This window comes from Vidua macroura, chromosome 3 (genome assembly GCF_024509145.1).
Source record: "Vidua macroura isolate BioBank_ID:100142 chromosome 3, ASM2450914v1, whole genome shotgun sequence".
Lineage (NCBI taxonomy): Eukaryota > Metazoa > Chordata > Aves > Passeriformes > Viduidae > Vidua > Vidua macroura.
This window is the reverse complement of record NC_071573.1, coordinates 91,367,050-91,384,675: the sequence shown is the minus strand read 5'-3', so window position 1 is coordinate 91,384,675 and position 17,626 is coordinate 91,367,050. Positions and strand designations below refer to the sequence as shown.

Genomic DNA, 17,626 nt, shown 5'->3' with positions numbered 1-17,626 from the left:
GGAAAGATACAGCAATAGTTAGAGCGAATGAATTGGCACAAACCCAGGTGCCTGACAATTTGGAATAGACTTTAGATCAGCCGCTGCAGATAATGGCTTTTACTAATGATTAAAGCTCGGGCTAGCATTTCATCACCCTGCCGTCAATTGGGACACAGTGACATGCAGTAACATGAGGCAGAAACACACTCTGTCGGTGGCTGCTGCGTCTGCTGCCAGCCTGTGTTCTGATCAGCTGAGGTTTGGAGGTTATGCACACTTTTAAAATGGAAGAGGAGTTTTGTTTACATTTCTCTGTTCAATTTGCTAAATAATTTGGAATTTATGTAATAAAATGAGGGTGGAACTGGCAAAGAAGAGGTTATTTGCGAGTTAAAGCCTTTGAATACTATTTGGAGAACTATTTCTTAAACCAGCCGTTGCCACAGAGCTCCTTTGTGATGCTGAGCAAGTCACATAAGCCAGAGTGTTCACAGTGGGTGCTCACTGACCTGCTTTGCTTTGTACTGAGATGGCCAGATACTTGCAGGGTTAGCTGGCTGGCTGGGCTGCTGCAGTGCTAACAAACAGGAGTCTGTACGAGCTTAAGCCGCTCCAGTGGTTTTGCAAGACTTCTTCTCCCACGTGTACAGCTCAGATTCTTCAGAAGTGTGCTTTGAATATTGCCCATAGTGCCTCCTAAGTTCTCTGAAAGTCACATCACTGAGCATTAAAGGGACACTTGTGATCTTAATCCCCGTGGCTCTGTAGCTTATTTATCTAGTGAGGATAATAATACCACAAAAATCCAGCAAAGCAAACTGAGGCTGAACTGATGTTTAGATACACAAGTGGTGAGGGTCACTGAGCAGCTTTTTTCCAGGCATCAGTTGCAGTGTATAAAACTCAGATCTGTGTCTTGTGGTATTGAAATCAAAAGTGTCAGTAGTAGTGTTCTAGTTATCCTCCTTCATTCATTCTGTGTGCTCAGTAAGGCCTAAGGCCTGAGTAATCTGTTTCCTTAAACAATACCTGTAATGCACAGCTACGGCTTTGTGGAATTCACAAAAGAGTTTTTCAGTGATGTTGAAATAGATCTCATAACTCTGTGTTGATAATTTAAGGGAATTCTAAAAATCCTTGATAAGTGGCTCCAAAGCGTTTGCATGCTCTGGAAAATATCACTCCAAGCAGTTCAAGTTAGAAAGCACAGATTCCAGGAACTGTTGATGTATGGTTGCCAGGTATTTCTGTGATGAGATCCAGAATTTCAGTTTTACCTATAAAATAGCATGTAAGTTTTTGCACTGATTTGCCCAGGCAAAGTGGGAAAGTCAGTTATTTTTGTGTAATATTTTGGAATATTTTTTTAGCCATTAATTCTTGTCCTTATTTCCTCTAAGTTTAAAAGCCAGTTGGAGATCTTTGCAATCATTGTCCTACCACTAATGCAGTATGTTGCCTCATTGTCAAACTTAAATAACTGATGAAAATGAGCATGGCAGACCATTTTCCCAGCTGTTTTCAGATTATTTCAGGTTTATATATTATTTATATAATTAAAAAGCAGATGCATTTATTTATTAATACACATGTAGAGATTTATTACAGGTATGGAAGTCCACTGCCTGCTGTAGAGAGAATAGAATAGTTCTAGTTGGAAGGGACCTACAGTAATTATTGAGTCCACTTACCTGTTAACATCAGGGCTGAGCAAAAGACAATCAAACCATTTAACTCCACTCTTAAACCTGTTAGAGTCTAAATGGTAATGAGAGTCTAAAAGCTCCCAGTGGAGCTTTTGAAGTTCCATTTTGAAGATATTGAGCATCTTATGTTAATAAAGTCCAGAATATGAAGCAGTGCAGTACAGAATCGATCACATGAAAACTCCCTCTCGCCCCTCACTGTGATTTACCTTTTTCCTTCTCCCCATCCCCCCTGTGCAGAGTTGTATTTCTCTGTTGGTGTGTCTCCATTTGGCAAGTTGCCTGCAGGTCATACCCTGTGCCTTGAGCTGGGTGATGGGAAGAGCAGGAATCAAACCAAAGCTGTAGAGCTTGATCTTAGGTTGTATACTCTGGGGGTTGAGTGGCTGGACCAGGGCCAGGGGCTTCTTCTTCTTTACCTAATTGGCTCCCTTACCTCATCCTGTCTCTTGTGCAACTGCAAACTGAGCTTCTTGGTATTGCCAGTAAGCAGCAGTGGCACAGGAGCCCCTCAGTGTGAGGGAATGGAGAGCCACACCTTGCAGAAGACCAGCTGGGTGATGGACCTAAGGGCTTTGGGAACTTTGGAAGTGTTCTGCATGTGACTGCATTTTATAGGGTAAGAAGAGGGGGTTATTGTGTTGTGAACCAGTAAATGTAAAATGCTGTAGCAGCAGAACATTGTCTTCATAGTGAACAGCATGTTTCTTCAAAAAAGCAGCAATTGAAGAGCAGCCTAGCAGCTAGTACAAAATGGCCATGCTATAAGTAACTGGAGCCTGAATATTAATAAAATTTAATCATTTTACCGTTGGTTATACAGGAAAATAATAGTAAAAAAGTTTGTGGTGTTTTTTTTTTAATGTGTTTGATTTTATTTTTCAGTTTTGTGAAAATGCTTAAAATGTTCTCAAGCCGTATAGCATTTTGAAGTTGTAAATTGGGTGCAGGGAAAAGAGTGGTATATCACCTGTTTTGTGTCACAGAATAAACTTTAAAGTCCCTAAATAATGGGTGGTTTTTTATGATTCTTAGACTTTTCTAGGAGTCATGCTAGAATCCGGGCTTTCCTCCCTCTGTGTGTATTTGCTAAATAAAGTCTTACTCACATGAAAGAGAGTACTTCTGGAAGTCCTTGATTTGCATTAATATCTCCATAGGTTGCCTGAAAGCTTTCCTGAATTGCAGAATCTGACATGTCTTTCAGTAAATGACATCTCTCTGCAAGCACTACCTGAAAACATTGGGAAGTAAGTTCTTTGCACTTTATTACTTTTTAAATTTATTTTTTTCTTTATTGTTGCACTTCTTGTATAATTGACTCACATAATTATATTTAATACAACTATAAAATTATTTACAGGTCTACCCTTATTTTTTCTATTCTTTCAAGTTGAAGGGAGCTGTTTAAAAAAACCCTAAAAAATGGCATTTCTCTTGCCATTAGCAGGTTAATGCAGAACCTATAGTGTGTATGTGTACAGTTAACTCTGTTCTTTAGGATTTAAAATAACTTTGAATTTTAGATGCAAAATTAATTTGGTGTTTTGTCATGCTGATCTGACCTTTTGCTTTCCTAAGTAGACCATTGATCCATTATTGTGAACATGTCAGATGGCTTGCAGCTTAGCTCAAAACCAGGCAATTGCTGGCACAAGAACAGATGGGTAAAAGCTGGCTGTGATCAGGATGGAAATTTAGAAGCTTCCTAACTAGCTGTGGGAGCAGTCTGCTTTTGAAAAAAACTTCAGTGGGAGTTGTGGAGATGAAAACTCATAGAACAGCTCTTAAGATGAAATTTTATACATTTTTAAGATGTTTGTTCAGTCTGGAAGGTAGATCAGTGTTGCAAGGAGAGACTTTCAAAGTGGAAACACGTGGAAAGTGAAGTGAACAATATTTATGTGCCTCCTTTTGACTGAAATAAACATCCACACTGTCAGATGGGAAATCTCTTTCCCCTTAGTGGAGAGAAGGGTGTCTCTTCCAATTTGAGGGAGAAGTAGTAGTTCCATGTCTCCTCACTTAAATATGACTGTGCTGATTCAGCTCATCTAGCCCAGCTTCCTTCTGCCATGTCCCTATGTGGATGCCTAGTGAGGGTTTAGAAGAACAATGTGTGTGTGTGTGATGATTCTTTTTTCCATCCCCTGGCTGTTTCTGGTTCAGAGGATTTCCTGAGCTTTGGATTTTGGTTTGTCTAACTGATAGCCCATAATGAATATCTTTTGTGTACTTGTCCAGTTTCTCCTTGAGCATATGTAGACATCTTTAGTATTCTCTCCTGGCAAATGGCTGCATACAACTATTACCCATTTTACTGGTTTGTTTTAGTTCAGTAAAATCCAGATGTTTCTAAACAGAGGAGTCCTGCAGGAAGGATCTTAATCATAAGAGCTCCTGCAATGTAGTCAAGTTCAGACTGGCATTACTTTAGCCACTTCCCATGGGTATGAAAGCTCTTAGCTGGCACCACACCAGCTGCAACAGAAGTGGAAAATGTCTTTTGAAACCTCCCGCAAGCACTAACAGGTACAGATAGTTGGTGCCCAGTGACTAGGGCAGAGTATTACCTAAAAATTGCATGGGCCAGGACTTCTGTGATATTCTTCCTTCACTGTAAAAGTTCACATAACTTTTCATGCAGCTTTTTCAGCACTGGCAGCTAAGAAGAGGCCTGTTCAGGCTTTGCATTTGCTGAAAATCTAGGCAAAAAATTTGGGATCCTGCCTGATTCTGAAAATAAATACAAGAAACATGACAAGCACGATTCCCAAAAGCATGGTGTGGACTGCTGCTTCGCAGACAGTAGCTGCAGGAAGGTTGTTGGCTTCCCTGAGAGCTCACTGGCTGTGGTGGCTCTGGCTTCTTGATTGTTCTGCCTCTCATTTGGCAGTGAGAATGGTGGTAGCCTCTGTTTTGGAGCAGATGACTGGAAACAAGTATGGTTAAAATGGGGATACCAAAATTCGTAGTGATACTGATATGTGGAGCTGTGCAAGAAGGAAAGGTAAAAATTTGCCTCAGACTGATCCTAAGCAGTTTCAGCATGAGCTCTTATAGAACACAGCAATGCAACCCAACCTTTTTTAAAGTCAGTATCTGATCCTTGATATTGAAACTAAAAATCTGCCATCCTCACTTGTGCCAGGAAGAGCCACAAACTTGTCCTCATGGGCTTGGTGAGTCTTCCTGGAAGGATAGACTTTATTCAAGTCTGACAGGCCTGTTTTGCTCTGGGAAGTGTTCCCACATTAGCTGTTTAGGATATGAATACTGTATTTTTACAAAAACACTTTAATCTCATTATTAGAAACTTTTATTATCAGGTTTATATTTAAAGAAGCAGAAACAGATATGTGGGGCTGTTGTTTTTGCCTTATCAGGTATTTGAAATAGGTGGAAATATGTTGGGAAGTTGACAGGAAGCTTGGACTGAAAATGCATAGTTTCAAACTCAGAAGAATGATAATGTTGTATGAGGGAAACTCATGGGGTGTCCACCAAAAATGTAACTGTTCCTGAAGTCTGTTGAGGAATGTCCAACAGAGAGATCCTATCTGATTCCAACTCGAAATTATTGGGAAGTCTTGTAGTGAACTGGAACTGCAGCCTGAAGTCCTTATGGATCACTTCTGACAGTGAATTTTACTGACTTTTTAGCATTAGATCTCTAAGTAAGAATTTTTTTTTCAATCTGGCTACCAACAAGTGCAACTGTCCTATTTTAGTTGGCAAAATTTTCATCATTTACTGCAAGTGAATTTAATGGTGCTGCCAATCACCTTGTATTTGGCAAAAGCAGTGAGATGCTCTGTGGCTTTTGCAAAGGTAAAAACCACAAACTTGTACTTGTTCCTTCCTTTGTTCTTTATCTGCTGGGACCCCATTCCCCCAATGCTGGGAATTGAAAAGTAGTGCTAATTTTGTTTTTCTGGCTGAGCAGACTAAGTAAGTCTGTAAAAGGTGCTTGGATATGTTTGCAAATGCCTTACTGGAGTTTGATTATGCTTTGGATAATCATGTTGTTATTTGATGGAATAGGCTGGACCAATGTGCTCTATATGAGATCTGCCAAATAGTAAGCAAACAAATATATACTGGTAGTTATTCTACTATAGTTGGACTTGTTCAGGGAAAAATTTGAAGTCTCTGTGCTTGCTGTAGGTCTTCTGGCCACTAGAGTATGTGAAAACTTGGGGAAGTGCATCCTAAGTGCTTACAATCTTGTGGTGCTGTCTAGGAAACTGCCTAATACAGCCAGTGAAATCTCTAACTCAGCTGCATGTAGTACAGAGATCAGTATGTACTTAGTGTCTCTTTTTTCTTTTTTTTTTTTTCCTTTTTTTTTTTTTAGCTAAAAAATACCTTTTTGTGGTGATGGAAATTTGCCCTTAAATGGGGAAAGCAGCAAAAGCAATGGCAAATCTTTTACAAACAGCAGTACTTTAATGTTAGTAAGTTCTTAGTAATGGCAGATAATAGACCTGAATTGCCTTTCCCTGAAGCCTTAGTGGAAGTGTGTCTTCCTTGTGAATTCAGATCTCCAGTCTGTTTTTCCCATGGTCTGATATATGAGTGCCAGAGTTCAGCTTCACTGTCCCAGGCCAGTGTCTGAACTTGTTCAAACTACTGATATGTAGAGTTCATCAGTACTTTTACTGTGCTGTTAAGCATTCTTCTGCGCAGATATTTTATATTTTATTTTCCTTTGTATTGCCAAAACGAGTATATAAAGTACTTTCAATTGGATGTTTGAAGAACATAGGCAAGGCTTTCCTTGAACCTTTTGTCTTTCCTCTTGCTTATGCATAGCCATGCTCTGAGTATGTCAACTTTTCTTCCGCTGTGTGACCACTCAATTGGCTTTTCTGTGAGCTGTTTTTTCTTGCTGGATTAAACCCACTTCTTTTAAGCTCATGTATTGTTTCAGGGCTTTCTAGAAAGATGTGTGATGAACACAAGACTGGATAACAGACTAGATGTCCTAATATTACCAGTGCTGCTTTTTGTGTTTCTCTGTGATTCTCTTAACTCGTGGTTTGGTTCCTATCTGGAGTAAAACAGTGAATGCTAATGCATGGGAGATACTTAAACTGATAATTAGGTGGGTGCAGTTTGGAGCAGGACTTGTCCTGTTGGCTAGTTGAACCATTTGGAGAAACAAGTCACACCATTTAAGCTGTGAGTAGGAGTGTCTTTTACAGCCTTTCTCAGTCTAATGAGAGCAAGTCTAATTTCCTTGCCTATTCTGCAGGGCCGTCTGTGTCTAGAGCTGCCCAACAAGCAGGCATAACCTGTTCCTCCCAGCGTGGGTAACATTTAGGAATTTCCCCTTGCTTCTAGGATTATTTTTCTTCAATACTTCCTTATTCACATAGCAGCCAAAACACAGGGCATAACTTTTTCTTGAAATTGAAAAATCAGAGTATTTGTACTTGTAAGGATATTTGAATAAATTGGGATGTCTGTGAGGCTTCCTAGGGCATGTCTTATAATAATAGCATGAATATTCCAGCACCTTTCTTGTCCATATGTGTTCATTCTGTAGTGTTGGCTTCAGGCCACTGTAATATTGGCTTTTTACCAGTAAAGACTGATGATTTTAGAGCTTTGCGTAGTGGTCTTCTGGCTTAATGTCTAGAAAGAGAAGAGAGATTGTGTCAGCTCTGTGTATTTATTATTTATTTGTGGTTCTCAGGTTTGAATAAGATCCAAGTACCTTCTTTGGAAAGTCTTTTATGTGTCTGTAAAGTTTAATCTAGCATTGGACTCTCAGAACAGTGCTCCATGAGGAATTGGCCTTAGCTGAAAAAATAGTCTTTTCAGCATGAAATGCATATCTGAAAAAGACAGTTATCTGTCACATTCTGTAAGGGTAGCAAAATCAACAAAATTCTTAAACAGCTGAAGCAAAGGGCAGAGCTTCACTAGTGTGTTTTAAATTATGATTGAAGACCTGCTGCCCATTGGCACACCAGACACCTAACTCATATCCAGTTTTTAGCTGTCACCATTTTTTCAGCAGTCTTGTCTGTGCCTGGGAAAGATAAAGATTACCGGATTACTTTTTTTTTTTTTTTTTGGGATCTTAAGCTTTAAAGTAAAAGATTATTCATGACTGGCAGGTAGGGTATTTTTAAAGTTCCCTACATGGCAGATAAAAAAAGCTTTCCTCTGCTATACACAATCTTTATTCCTCCCTAAAAATATGCAGATGGTCTCCTACTTGGATATGATTTCAAAATCCTGAGGATTCAACAGAAGATCACAGAAATATAATGATTTGTAGTATCCCCATCATTCACAGTTTCCCCCTCCCCCCAGTCCCTTTTTTTAAAGACAATTGCACAATCAGTGATGCAAGAAAGTAGCAGAGCTTTATTTTAGCTTCAGAAACTTTTGATGTGGGGAGGGGTGAATTTCTTTAGATGTGAAGGATATTCTGATGCTGATGACTGATGAGTCTGGTTTACCCCCAAGCTGCAAGCAGGCTGAATGGATCTGTGGAACGTTACTACTGAAAGGGAATTACCAGGTAAGCAGAGATACTTTCCTCTTACATTTGCAGCTAGCAGGTAGAATGCTGAAATAGGCATTTCATTATGAAAGTGAACATAATGAAAAGAATAGAACAAATGTTGCTGTGCTTTAGGAGCTTTTTTTGCAGAAGGATTTGTTACAGGCATGCTTTTCAACAGTCATGGAACCACAAGTACCCAGAGATTTCATGATAGTCACTGAGGGTGATGGTTTTGCATATATATGTTTAATTCTAGAGGTTTTGAAGTTTTCAACAGCTTCTGAAACAGAATCTCTAATGTTGATCATGGAAGAAGTAGCTGGAGAATAAAAGATCTTCAAAAGCAAGGGTGACCTGTTCAATACAGATGGTCCAGAAGCAGATCAGAATGGCATACTAATCCTTAGAATGGATTGCTGGGCCAATCTGTGCCTGTGTTTTTCTTAGTGTATGCCTGGATGTTTCAAGTGTAGATTATGCATCTGTAGGATCACAAAGAATGGAAAATGTTCTTAAAATTGTGTGGAACAAGACAACTTAATTCTGTTTTCAGGTTTAGCATAATAATGTCTCATTAACATAGTCTTACATGATACAACAGAAGTGATGGAGAAGCTTATCTCACAAATACGTAGAAGGAGGACTATATGTAGGTGGTCTGGCTAGGCTGATATAAATAGTATTAAAAACTCCTACTGTGGCTTAACTGAGTTTAGTATGGCAAGAAATATTTGCAGAGTTTGAGTAGGTAGAGCATTCAGTGTTAATCACAGCTGGTTGGTAAATGACAAAACTGAATGTTAAAAACTCGGAAGTTTATTTCAGGAACACTAGCAATGTAATAGTGAATACAGTGCCATCTGGCCTTCAAATAAGAGATGTTGCATCCTTTATGTTACACAAGAAAAAGATATTTAACATATATTTAGCAGTATTCTTTAAAAGTGAAATAATTCCATTTTTATTGAAGTCATTGAAGATTGATGTTGGATGAGTGGACGATATTTTAAAAACAAAAATTTTGTTGTAATAGTGGGCTGGCTTAGCCTTCTCCATCTATTTCTGTAGTCTTGATAAGCAAGTAAGACCAATTTAGACTATCTCTGTAACACATTTAGGGAATTCCTTGGCCATAAAATGTAGAACTTTATTTTTAAAATTTGAATGTGACTTGTTCTACTGGCCATCTATTGAGGCTTTCCCTCAGTTAGGGACTGATAACAATGCCTTTTTATCCTGTTTTTACTTGTGGAAGATATGTAGCTTTTTATGAGCCAATTAATGGTATTGACAATTCAATTCAAGTAACTGACTATGCAAATGCACTTTTCTCTGACTTTCAGTCCGAGAGCCCTTGCTGTTAAAGTCCAGGATGACAAAATCGTGAACTTCACTTTTTTGGTCCCTATTTAAAATCAGTCTTCAGAAGGAGTATTTCCCCACCCTAATTTGTGTCCAATTCTCCCAGCTCTGTAGAAATTACAAATGTTAAGAACATAATCCTTAATTTCAGATATTGTTACAAGAATTACTGCTAGACTGCTGTTCCGCTTATCAAACTCTAGAAGTAGACAGCTAAGGAAAGCCTCATGCTTTTCCCCTGAATGTTACACATTAAAACTTGAGAGAAAAGAATAATACTTAATTTAGATACAAGTTACATGAAGTTACTTTGCCTCCAAAAAGGAGGAGGAGGAAAGCTTTCAAAGATATTTCTGGAAGAATGGTCTTTAACAATACTGGTGAGACAAACTAACAATTTAATCAGAACCAAATTTAGTTACTTTTGCTTTCTAGTTGCTTTTCCAGCTTCTCTGGTATTCAGAGGTAGAACCACAGGACTTCATGTATGTGAAGTTCAGTTTGTTTTGAAATAAGATAGTGCCCTCAATTAGGAAATTAATAATTCCTATAATATCTAGCTCATCTAAGAACTTTGGGTGTTCAGTACCTAAGAATTTGCATAAATCACTCTCCCCTATTGCATGGTGTGGGCAGCAGGTCTCTTTTTCAGTTGTGTCAGATTCATTTTACAAAAGTTCATCATTGCTCTTTTTTATCATTCACATTGTAAACAAGTTTCTATGGGCAAAAAAGTAACCAGCTAAGGATGGACTATTCTACTATTTGTAGGTTACCATATAATGGATATGAATTCCAAGGTTCTTTCATGGTAACTTTGTCTAATGACATGCTAGCACTATGCAGTAGTTGGAAGCATAATAAGCATGTAGTGTTGAACCTTACAAAAAAGGTGACAAAAGTGCATGCCTGTAGCATGTAGACCACCAACTATGTGGTTATGTGTTAAGAGACACTTAGTAATTTCTGGAAGCATAATCCTTCCTTATGTGGCCAAAACTGCTTTTGTTACATTGGAAATGACATTACACCAAAAATCCACATGGAGCTGGTTGTTCTGACACCAGCATTGTAATCAATGCAGGGAAGACAGGTTGCTGGCAGCTGTAGTACCTGGGTGAAATAAGGCAGACTCAGGGAAGAACTGAAGTGGTAATTAACTCTGGAAATGGGTACATGCTACAGGAACTCTTGAAACAATCCAACTTAAAGCACCTAATTTGATAGAGTGGTTTGGGTTGGTTGGAAGGGACGTTCAGAGATCATCTAATCCAACCCTTCTGTTGTGGGCAGAAACACCTTTCATTAGATGTGGTTGCTCAAAGTCCTTTTCTATCTGACTTTGGCTTCTAGGGAGGAGGCAGTTTCTCAGGGTGTCCAGTTACAGTATCTCGCTGCCCTCACTGTAAAAATTTCTTCTCCAGACTGAAAAATGTGAACCCTCTGAGCCTGTCCTCACAGGATAGGTGCTCCAGTCCTCTCATCATTTTTGTGGCCCTGCTCTAGATCTGCTCCAGAGGGACTGTGCCTTGCCTGTGCTGGGGCCCCTGGAGCTGGATGCAGTGCTCCAGGTGGGGTCACAGCAGTGAAGAATAGAATCACTTCCCTCAACCTGCTGGCCACACTGTTTTTTATGCAGCCCAAGATGATGTGGTTGATGTAGCTTTGGGAGTTTGGACTTTTGGTCTTTTCAGGGTCTGTGTGCAGTTGAGGAAACAGTCAAGAGATGAGAAGAGAAAGAGGTTTTTTTTGGGAGTGACTTGGAACAGGAGCCTATCCCAAAGGTGTATGCTGTACCTTCAAATACTTAGAGTCTGAGTAAGTGGTATTTTGAGAGCTGGCTAGTTATTGATTAACTCTGTCATTTTCCTGGAGAATAAAAGCTGCTAAACATCAGACTCAGTGCATTTTTGATCTGCAGCTGTAAGCCTTGTGGGATGGGAGTAGCTTACTAGGATCCTGTCACATGAGTGTGTAGTCATTTAACTGGGGTGTCCTGGGGCAGGGTCATACATGTTACTGGTAGTTTTATTTGGCCAGTGGAATATATTTAAATATGGCTAGTTTAATGCATTTTTATGCCCTTGTCAGAGTACCACAGTTACCTTATCTCTTGGAAGACCCTTGAATAGACAGAAAAACCATGTTCCTTTTCTGCCCAAAAATGGACAGTAAATTGCCTAGTTTAGACTCCTTTCCTTCCCAGTTTACTGTCGTGATGAATGTTTCAGTGTATTGCTCTATGTAAGGCAGGGTATCTAAGTATCAGTAATCTTCAGATGCTGGCCCAGTGAACTGAAGTCCTTTGGAACTGGTGCACTGGTCAAAATGTGGACTTAATCTCTCATTTCTGTGTGCTGCATCCTGGGGCTGTATTCTGGAGTCATTGCTGCTGCTGCTACATAAAGAGTGTAATACCAGACTGTATTCAGAATCTATACTGTGTTCTCACCATACCTATCCTTATTGTGCAGGACCTTATCTTATTCTGTATAAATATGAGGGCTATGCCCATTCACCTGTGTTCCCCTTCTTTTTGCAGTTTTACAAACGTGTGGAAAAATTACAGTTGGGATTTTATATTCCCCTAACTAGCTGAAACTTGATGGAAGGGTGCAGATTGGGCCATGGATTTCTGCAGGTGCTTTAGATCATCATCTCTTCCAACTTTGCCTCCTTATTTCCCAAAGCCTGTACTCTTGTCTTGCTGGCTTAGCTATGTGCTTTTGACATAAGGTGAAAAAGTGTAGCTTTTATTAATCAAGAGAAGGGCACTGTTCAGTTTTTATTGACTATGCATCTTCAGCTTTTATATCAATTCTCTGTTGTTATCTGTCTTTGTTTTATCCTAGCTTTTCCCACATTTCACTTTCCACTTTTGTAATTTTAGCTTTTTTTTTCTTCCCACAAGGAAATAGCATATGTCTTATCATGCTTCCCAGTGCTTCTCTCAGAAACTTTTGCTGGTCTCTGCCAAGGGCTTGGAGCTTCTAGTCTTTTTGCAGGGACTGTGATAGAAATGGGGTGTGTGTATTGTGTTGTCTATTTGTTACTCTTAAGGCTGACTTTCTGTCCCCATGGATAGAGGAATATGCTGCAACTGTTCCTCAAGGTTAAAGTTCTAGGATAAACTCATAGCAGTTTTGTATTTTATAACTTTAAAAAACAAAGTACATTTAATGTGTGCTGTACACTGAAAATGTAATTTCATCCAGAGTAACTACGGAACATCTTTTTTTTCTTTTTTTTTTTTTTTTAACTTCAGTTATGTTTTTAACATGTTGCAGTGAATCTTTGTTGTTTAGAGAGTCATCTGTCTGTGAAAAAGTTGTTTTGTGGAACATGGTGGTGTGGATAATCTCATTGTAATCAATCCAAACTGACTTGCTTTGGAAGAAAAAGGACAACAGGCTTTGTTTCTGGTTTTAGCAGATGATTCTAGTCTACTCTTTGTTTTAGACTGCTGCAGTTGATGAAGGAATATTTGTGGTATTCCCTATCAGTAGATTGTGTTGAATTGCACGTTTCTCTTTCAAAACCTGACAGGAATGATCAGGAAAGACACTTGCAGCATTTTTGTTTGCTTTGTTGCTGTTAGTTTTGTTCTCAGTAATTGATTTCACATTCTCTTCATTTTTCTAGCTCACACAATGAATACCAATATCTACAGTTACTGTAGGTAGGGTGCTGAACAAGTGTATCTGGTTTATACTGAAATTTATACTGTTATTTTTAGCCATGTTGTACCTTTAAATTCAACTTGGTTCCAGCCTTACACCAGAAGTCATCTGGAATGCTGAGATGGAAAACTTGTAATTATTTCAGTTAACTTCATCCTCTGCTTGGTTTGTCTGTTTCCTTGTGCACAGTAATTTCACACACGTGCTCAGTGTTTGAGGTCTGTGTGATAGCTTTTATAGTGAGCATTATTACAATTATTAATGCTTTTTACAAACTATGGTGAAATAATATAATCTGATAGTGGGGGGGGGGTTGTATGTTTGTTTTTTGTTGGTTTTTTTTCCTCTTTTTGCTGTTGTTGTTTTGTTTTTCTTTCTCCTTTAGAATATAAATTACATTTGCTTGTGCATTTTCTATTGGATTTTTTTGGAGGTAGTAAGGACTGTTTGTGGGAAAGCAGCCTGCAATCCTCTGTGGTGCGTTTGCATTTCTAAGTGCAGTTGGTGAACAGCTGCTGATGGATCTTTCTTTAGTCTGAGTAAATTGGATTGCTATTGCCTTTGTGTTTTATGGTAACTTCCCATGACTGATTTTTCTCTACAAGATGGAGATTAGAATTAGGGGAAGATTCTGAAATCAATAAGGAATGGCTTGCTTTAGTTCTTTTCAGGGACTTAAGAAATACTGGACTGACAGTGCACCTGTAAAATTAAGAGTGTAGGGAAAAAAGAAATTATTTCATTTAGTGTATCGTGAAAAATAGCTATTTGTAACTGAGAAGAGGAAGGATTGCACTTTCTGGAGAGAGTGTTACTAAATCAGCAAAGATATTTGAAAAATAACAAGTCATGTAGAATTTTTCTTGCAAAAGACTTAAAATTGTGTTTCTTAACAAAACTTAAGGTCAGAAAAATGTTAGTAAATACACAATTTATTAAGAACCTTGGTAAACGTAAGGACGAGCTATACCTCCGCTTTTTCCTGTATTGGAGATTAGTGCTTCAGTGTATCAGCATGTCTTTCATACGATACTATTTTATATGATAGCTGTCACATTTTAGGTTGCAGCACATGGGTTTGCTGGGAGCCATTTCTGTAACTAATCAAGATTTAAGAATAATAAATGTCAAAATCCTTTCATTTTCTGACCTCTTTATGAAATGGATTCATCTTAAATACAGTATTTCACTCTAATGATTGAGCTTTGCTGGTTTGAACTTCTTAGACTTAGGTCTCTATATTGATGGGAAGCTTAATTTTGCTTATTGGGGTCTGCTTATATTGGATTTGGACTCAAGACCTTGGACGAAGTAGAAAGGATAAAGGAGTGTGGGGCAGTATCTTTTCTTTTGTTCCAGGGTGGAGTTAGGGTTGTGAGCATGCTGTGGGTGAGAATCGCTGTAGAATAAATAAAGCATTTCTCCCTCAGTCCTTAGAGATGAAAACATAATCTGGCAGGTTGCTGACTCCCACAAGAAGAGAACCTAGGCTGGGACTGTGGTGGGCCACAGTCACTCTGCAAGGATGCTCACAAGGTGCTCACAAGGTACTCACAAGGGCACAGCTGCCAGTGAGTGAGTGCTCAGTGCTGTAGCACAGCTGCCTTCCTTGCACCTTCTTGGCAGCTGTCCTGGCCCAGGTGTTTAAGGGGATTTATTCTGTTTTGGACTGTGTATCTGTGTTACTCTCCTTGATAGGTTATTATTAAGCAGGATCAGTTTCTTGAGCTGATTCACTGGCCTGCCCCAATCTAATATGATGAGGCTGGTTAAGATGGTGGTTCCCGAGTTCTTGCTGTTGAATATGCTTTTCTGACAAAGATTTCTGTTCAGCCACAGCCAAAGTAGTGTCTGAGGTAAGAAAAGAATTTAAGAGACTGCACCATTTTACTCATTAATGCTTCAAGGTGATGGGGAGGGAGATAAGTAGATGCGGGGTGATGTGTAAACACAAGATTACAAGGCAGCTTGGAGGTGTGCACAGTCCTTTTGTATTCTCTTGATAAAAATGAATCATGGACCTCACCTAATATAAGCTTGAAGAGAAAGTGGAACATTCAAAGGAAGGTGGAAAGAGGTTTCTAGAAAACCTGTGAACATGAATGCAATGGTAGTCTGTGGGTGGCAATGCCAGCAAGACCAGACCCACATTCCTTTTGGAGAGAAGCTGTTCTCATCATGCCTTCCCTCTCCCCCCACCACTTGTTTGGCTTCCTTGAGGATGCTGGATACCCTGTCCCATCTTGACTTGTGTTTTATAGTGTTAAAATTTGTATGTGTGAATATTCTCTTGTGTTGTTGGAGTGACAGCTTGCTTATTTCTGTCAATGATTTTGAGTGGCAGTAGCAGAGTTATTCTCACTTACCTTTTAATTGAATTTGTATTAGGCCTCTGCTAAAGTATCTTTGCCTGTATGGTATATTTAAACTATACTTCTGGAAGGATACAGAACCCAATGTGTAAAATGTGCTTATTTTAAAAGCTGGAAAGGGCTGCTGAGACCGTAATCAAAGCTCCCGTGAGATTTCATTCACTGAGTTTTTGAATGCAGTATGAAACAGGTGCATGAGATAAGGATTTATTTTTCAGACACCATCAAAAGTCAATCCATGAAAAATCTTCTTTCCCTTTTAAATAGTCATTACATCAATTCTGTTGCTTTTCTCTGCTTAGATAACTGTATTGAAGTTGCAGTGTGAAGATTTTTTTTTTTTTTTGAGGTTTAAGTTCTATTATCAGCTGTTTTTTTACTGGAGCTAACTAATTATGCTGTAATTTGGTAAGCTGGTATTGTTTGAGATGAGATTTTAATTTTATGTAGTCAGAATGCACAGACTTGTTTGTTTTTTTTTTTTTTTTCCCTAAACTGTACAATATAGAATTAACATATATTTCAAATTTAGTGGAATTCTTGTTTTTTATCTAGATTTTATTCAAGGCCTAGCACACTGTCCCCCTTCCCTGCACAGGAGGACAGAACATAATTCTGTTGTCGAAAACTTATTTGCAGTCACTATATCTGATGTTGATTTTTCCCTGGGATGGTGGAGGATTAGAGCAGATTATGGTGTTGGGATAATGTCTGACTCCTTGTGTTCCATTTAGTCATAAATAAACCCCTGAGAAATCAGAATGTTGCTATGGTGATGTTAGTAAAAGCTTGGGATATGGAGTGAGTGAGCCGCTTAGCAGCCTAATGTCACTTAGAGTAATGAGCACGCTGTCATTAGGACAGTGATGGGTTTACCTGGTACTCTCTCACTTTGGTAGCCCATGCCAGATTCTGAAGGCAAGTAAGTAAAAGCAGTTCAGATATATCATAGTATACTCTGTTTAGTAGCTTCCAGCTACAAACCTTTTAACATATGGAAATCTGCATTTTGTCTGTTTACTTTCTAGCTTTAATATGTTGAAGTATCACAGAAAAACAAGCAAAAACGTAGTCTTTCTATAATGCCTTTCTCAAGATGATCTGGTGTAATTAAAACAACAAAAAATCAGCTTATAGCAACTTGTTTTAAACTGTGTGAATGCACACTTTTCTTCATAGAATGTGGAATATAAACAGTAAGATGGTATTAAAATGTGATTCTTTGGGTTTTGTTTTTTAGTCTTTATAACCTGGCTTCACTGGAACTGAGAGAAAATTTGCTGACATATTTACCTGAGTAAGTCATATTGCATGTGTTTCATTATATTAACATAAAGTGTTCTTATTCTTAAAATCTGCTAACATATGAAACTGAAAGACAGCTAGAAAAAATATTCACAGCCAATTGATAATGAGATACAGCCTTCTTTTAGCAACACCTACTTACATCCATTACTTCTAGTTGTACGTGATTAGTAGCAGGAACCTGTAGTCTGCATGGATTGTCTTTGTTCTATAAAAAAGTATTCTGTATGACATACAGCATCACCAAAGACATCCTGCATGGATTGAACAAGCCCATCTGCAGTGGGAGTGGTGGTTTGGGTTGTTCTCATGGTGAAACTTTGTAACTGTGAAAGTAGAGCAGTAAGAGCGCTGAGCTTTTCATAGACCCTTACAGCATTTAAGTAAGTGTTTGTATTCAGGGCTGAGTAGCCAAAAGCTTCTAACACCTGGAGATGAAACCCTTGGTAGCAAACTAGGCCTACTGATGTCTGAAGTCTAACTTAACTTTTTTCTCCAAAAATCACAGTGGGTTATCTAGATGTCTCTGTACTGTCTGTATTGTGGCAGAGGAGTTGGTGGTCTTTTGTTAGACTAACATGGTGTGTTATACTTTGGGGATCCTTTTTATCTGCCTGGAAGCAGCCTCTTCTTTCTCCAGTGAAGGAGTTTCCTTCCTTCCTTCACTAGCTGGTTGCTTCTTGCAAGAGTTTTGGT

The 17,626-nt window shown here is 38.7% G+C and overlaps 1 protein-coding gene across 1 annotated transcript in view; it reads left to right on the top strand.

Moving 5' to 3' along the window:
- Positions 1-17,626, top strand: part of LRRC1 (leucine rich repeat containing 1) — a 70,163-nt gene that overhangs the window by 30,157 nt on the left and 22,380 nt on the right. Inside the window, exons 4-5 of the mRNA XM_053973755.1 lie at positions 2,849-2,938; positions 16,866-16,922. Of these exons, the coding sequence (XP_053829730.1) occupies positions 2,849-2,938; positions 16,866-16,922 (147 nt within the window). The remainder of the gene's footprint in view (positions 1-2,848; positions 2,939-16,865; positions 16,923-17,626) is intronic.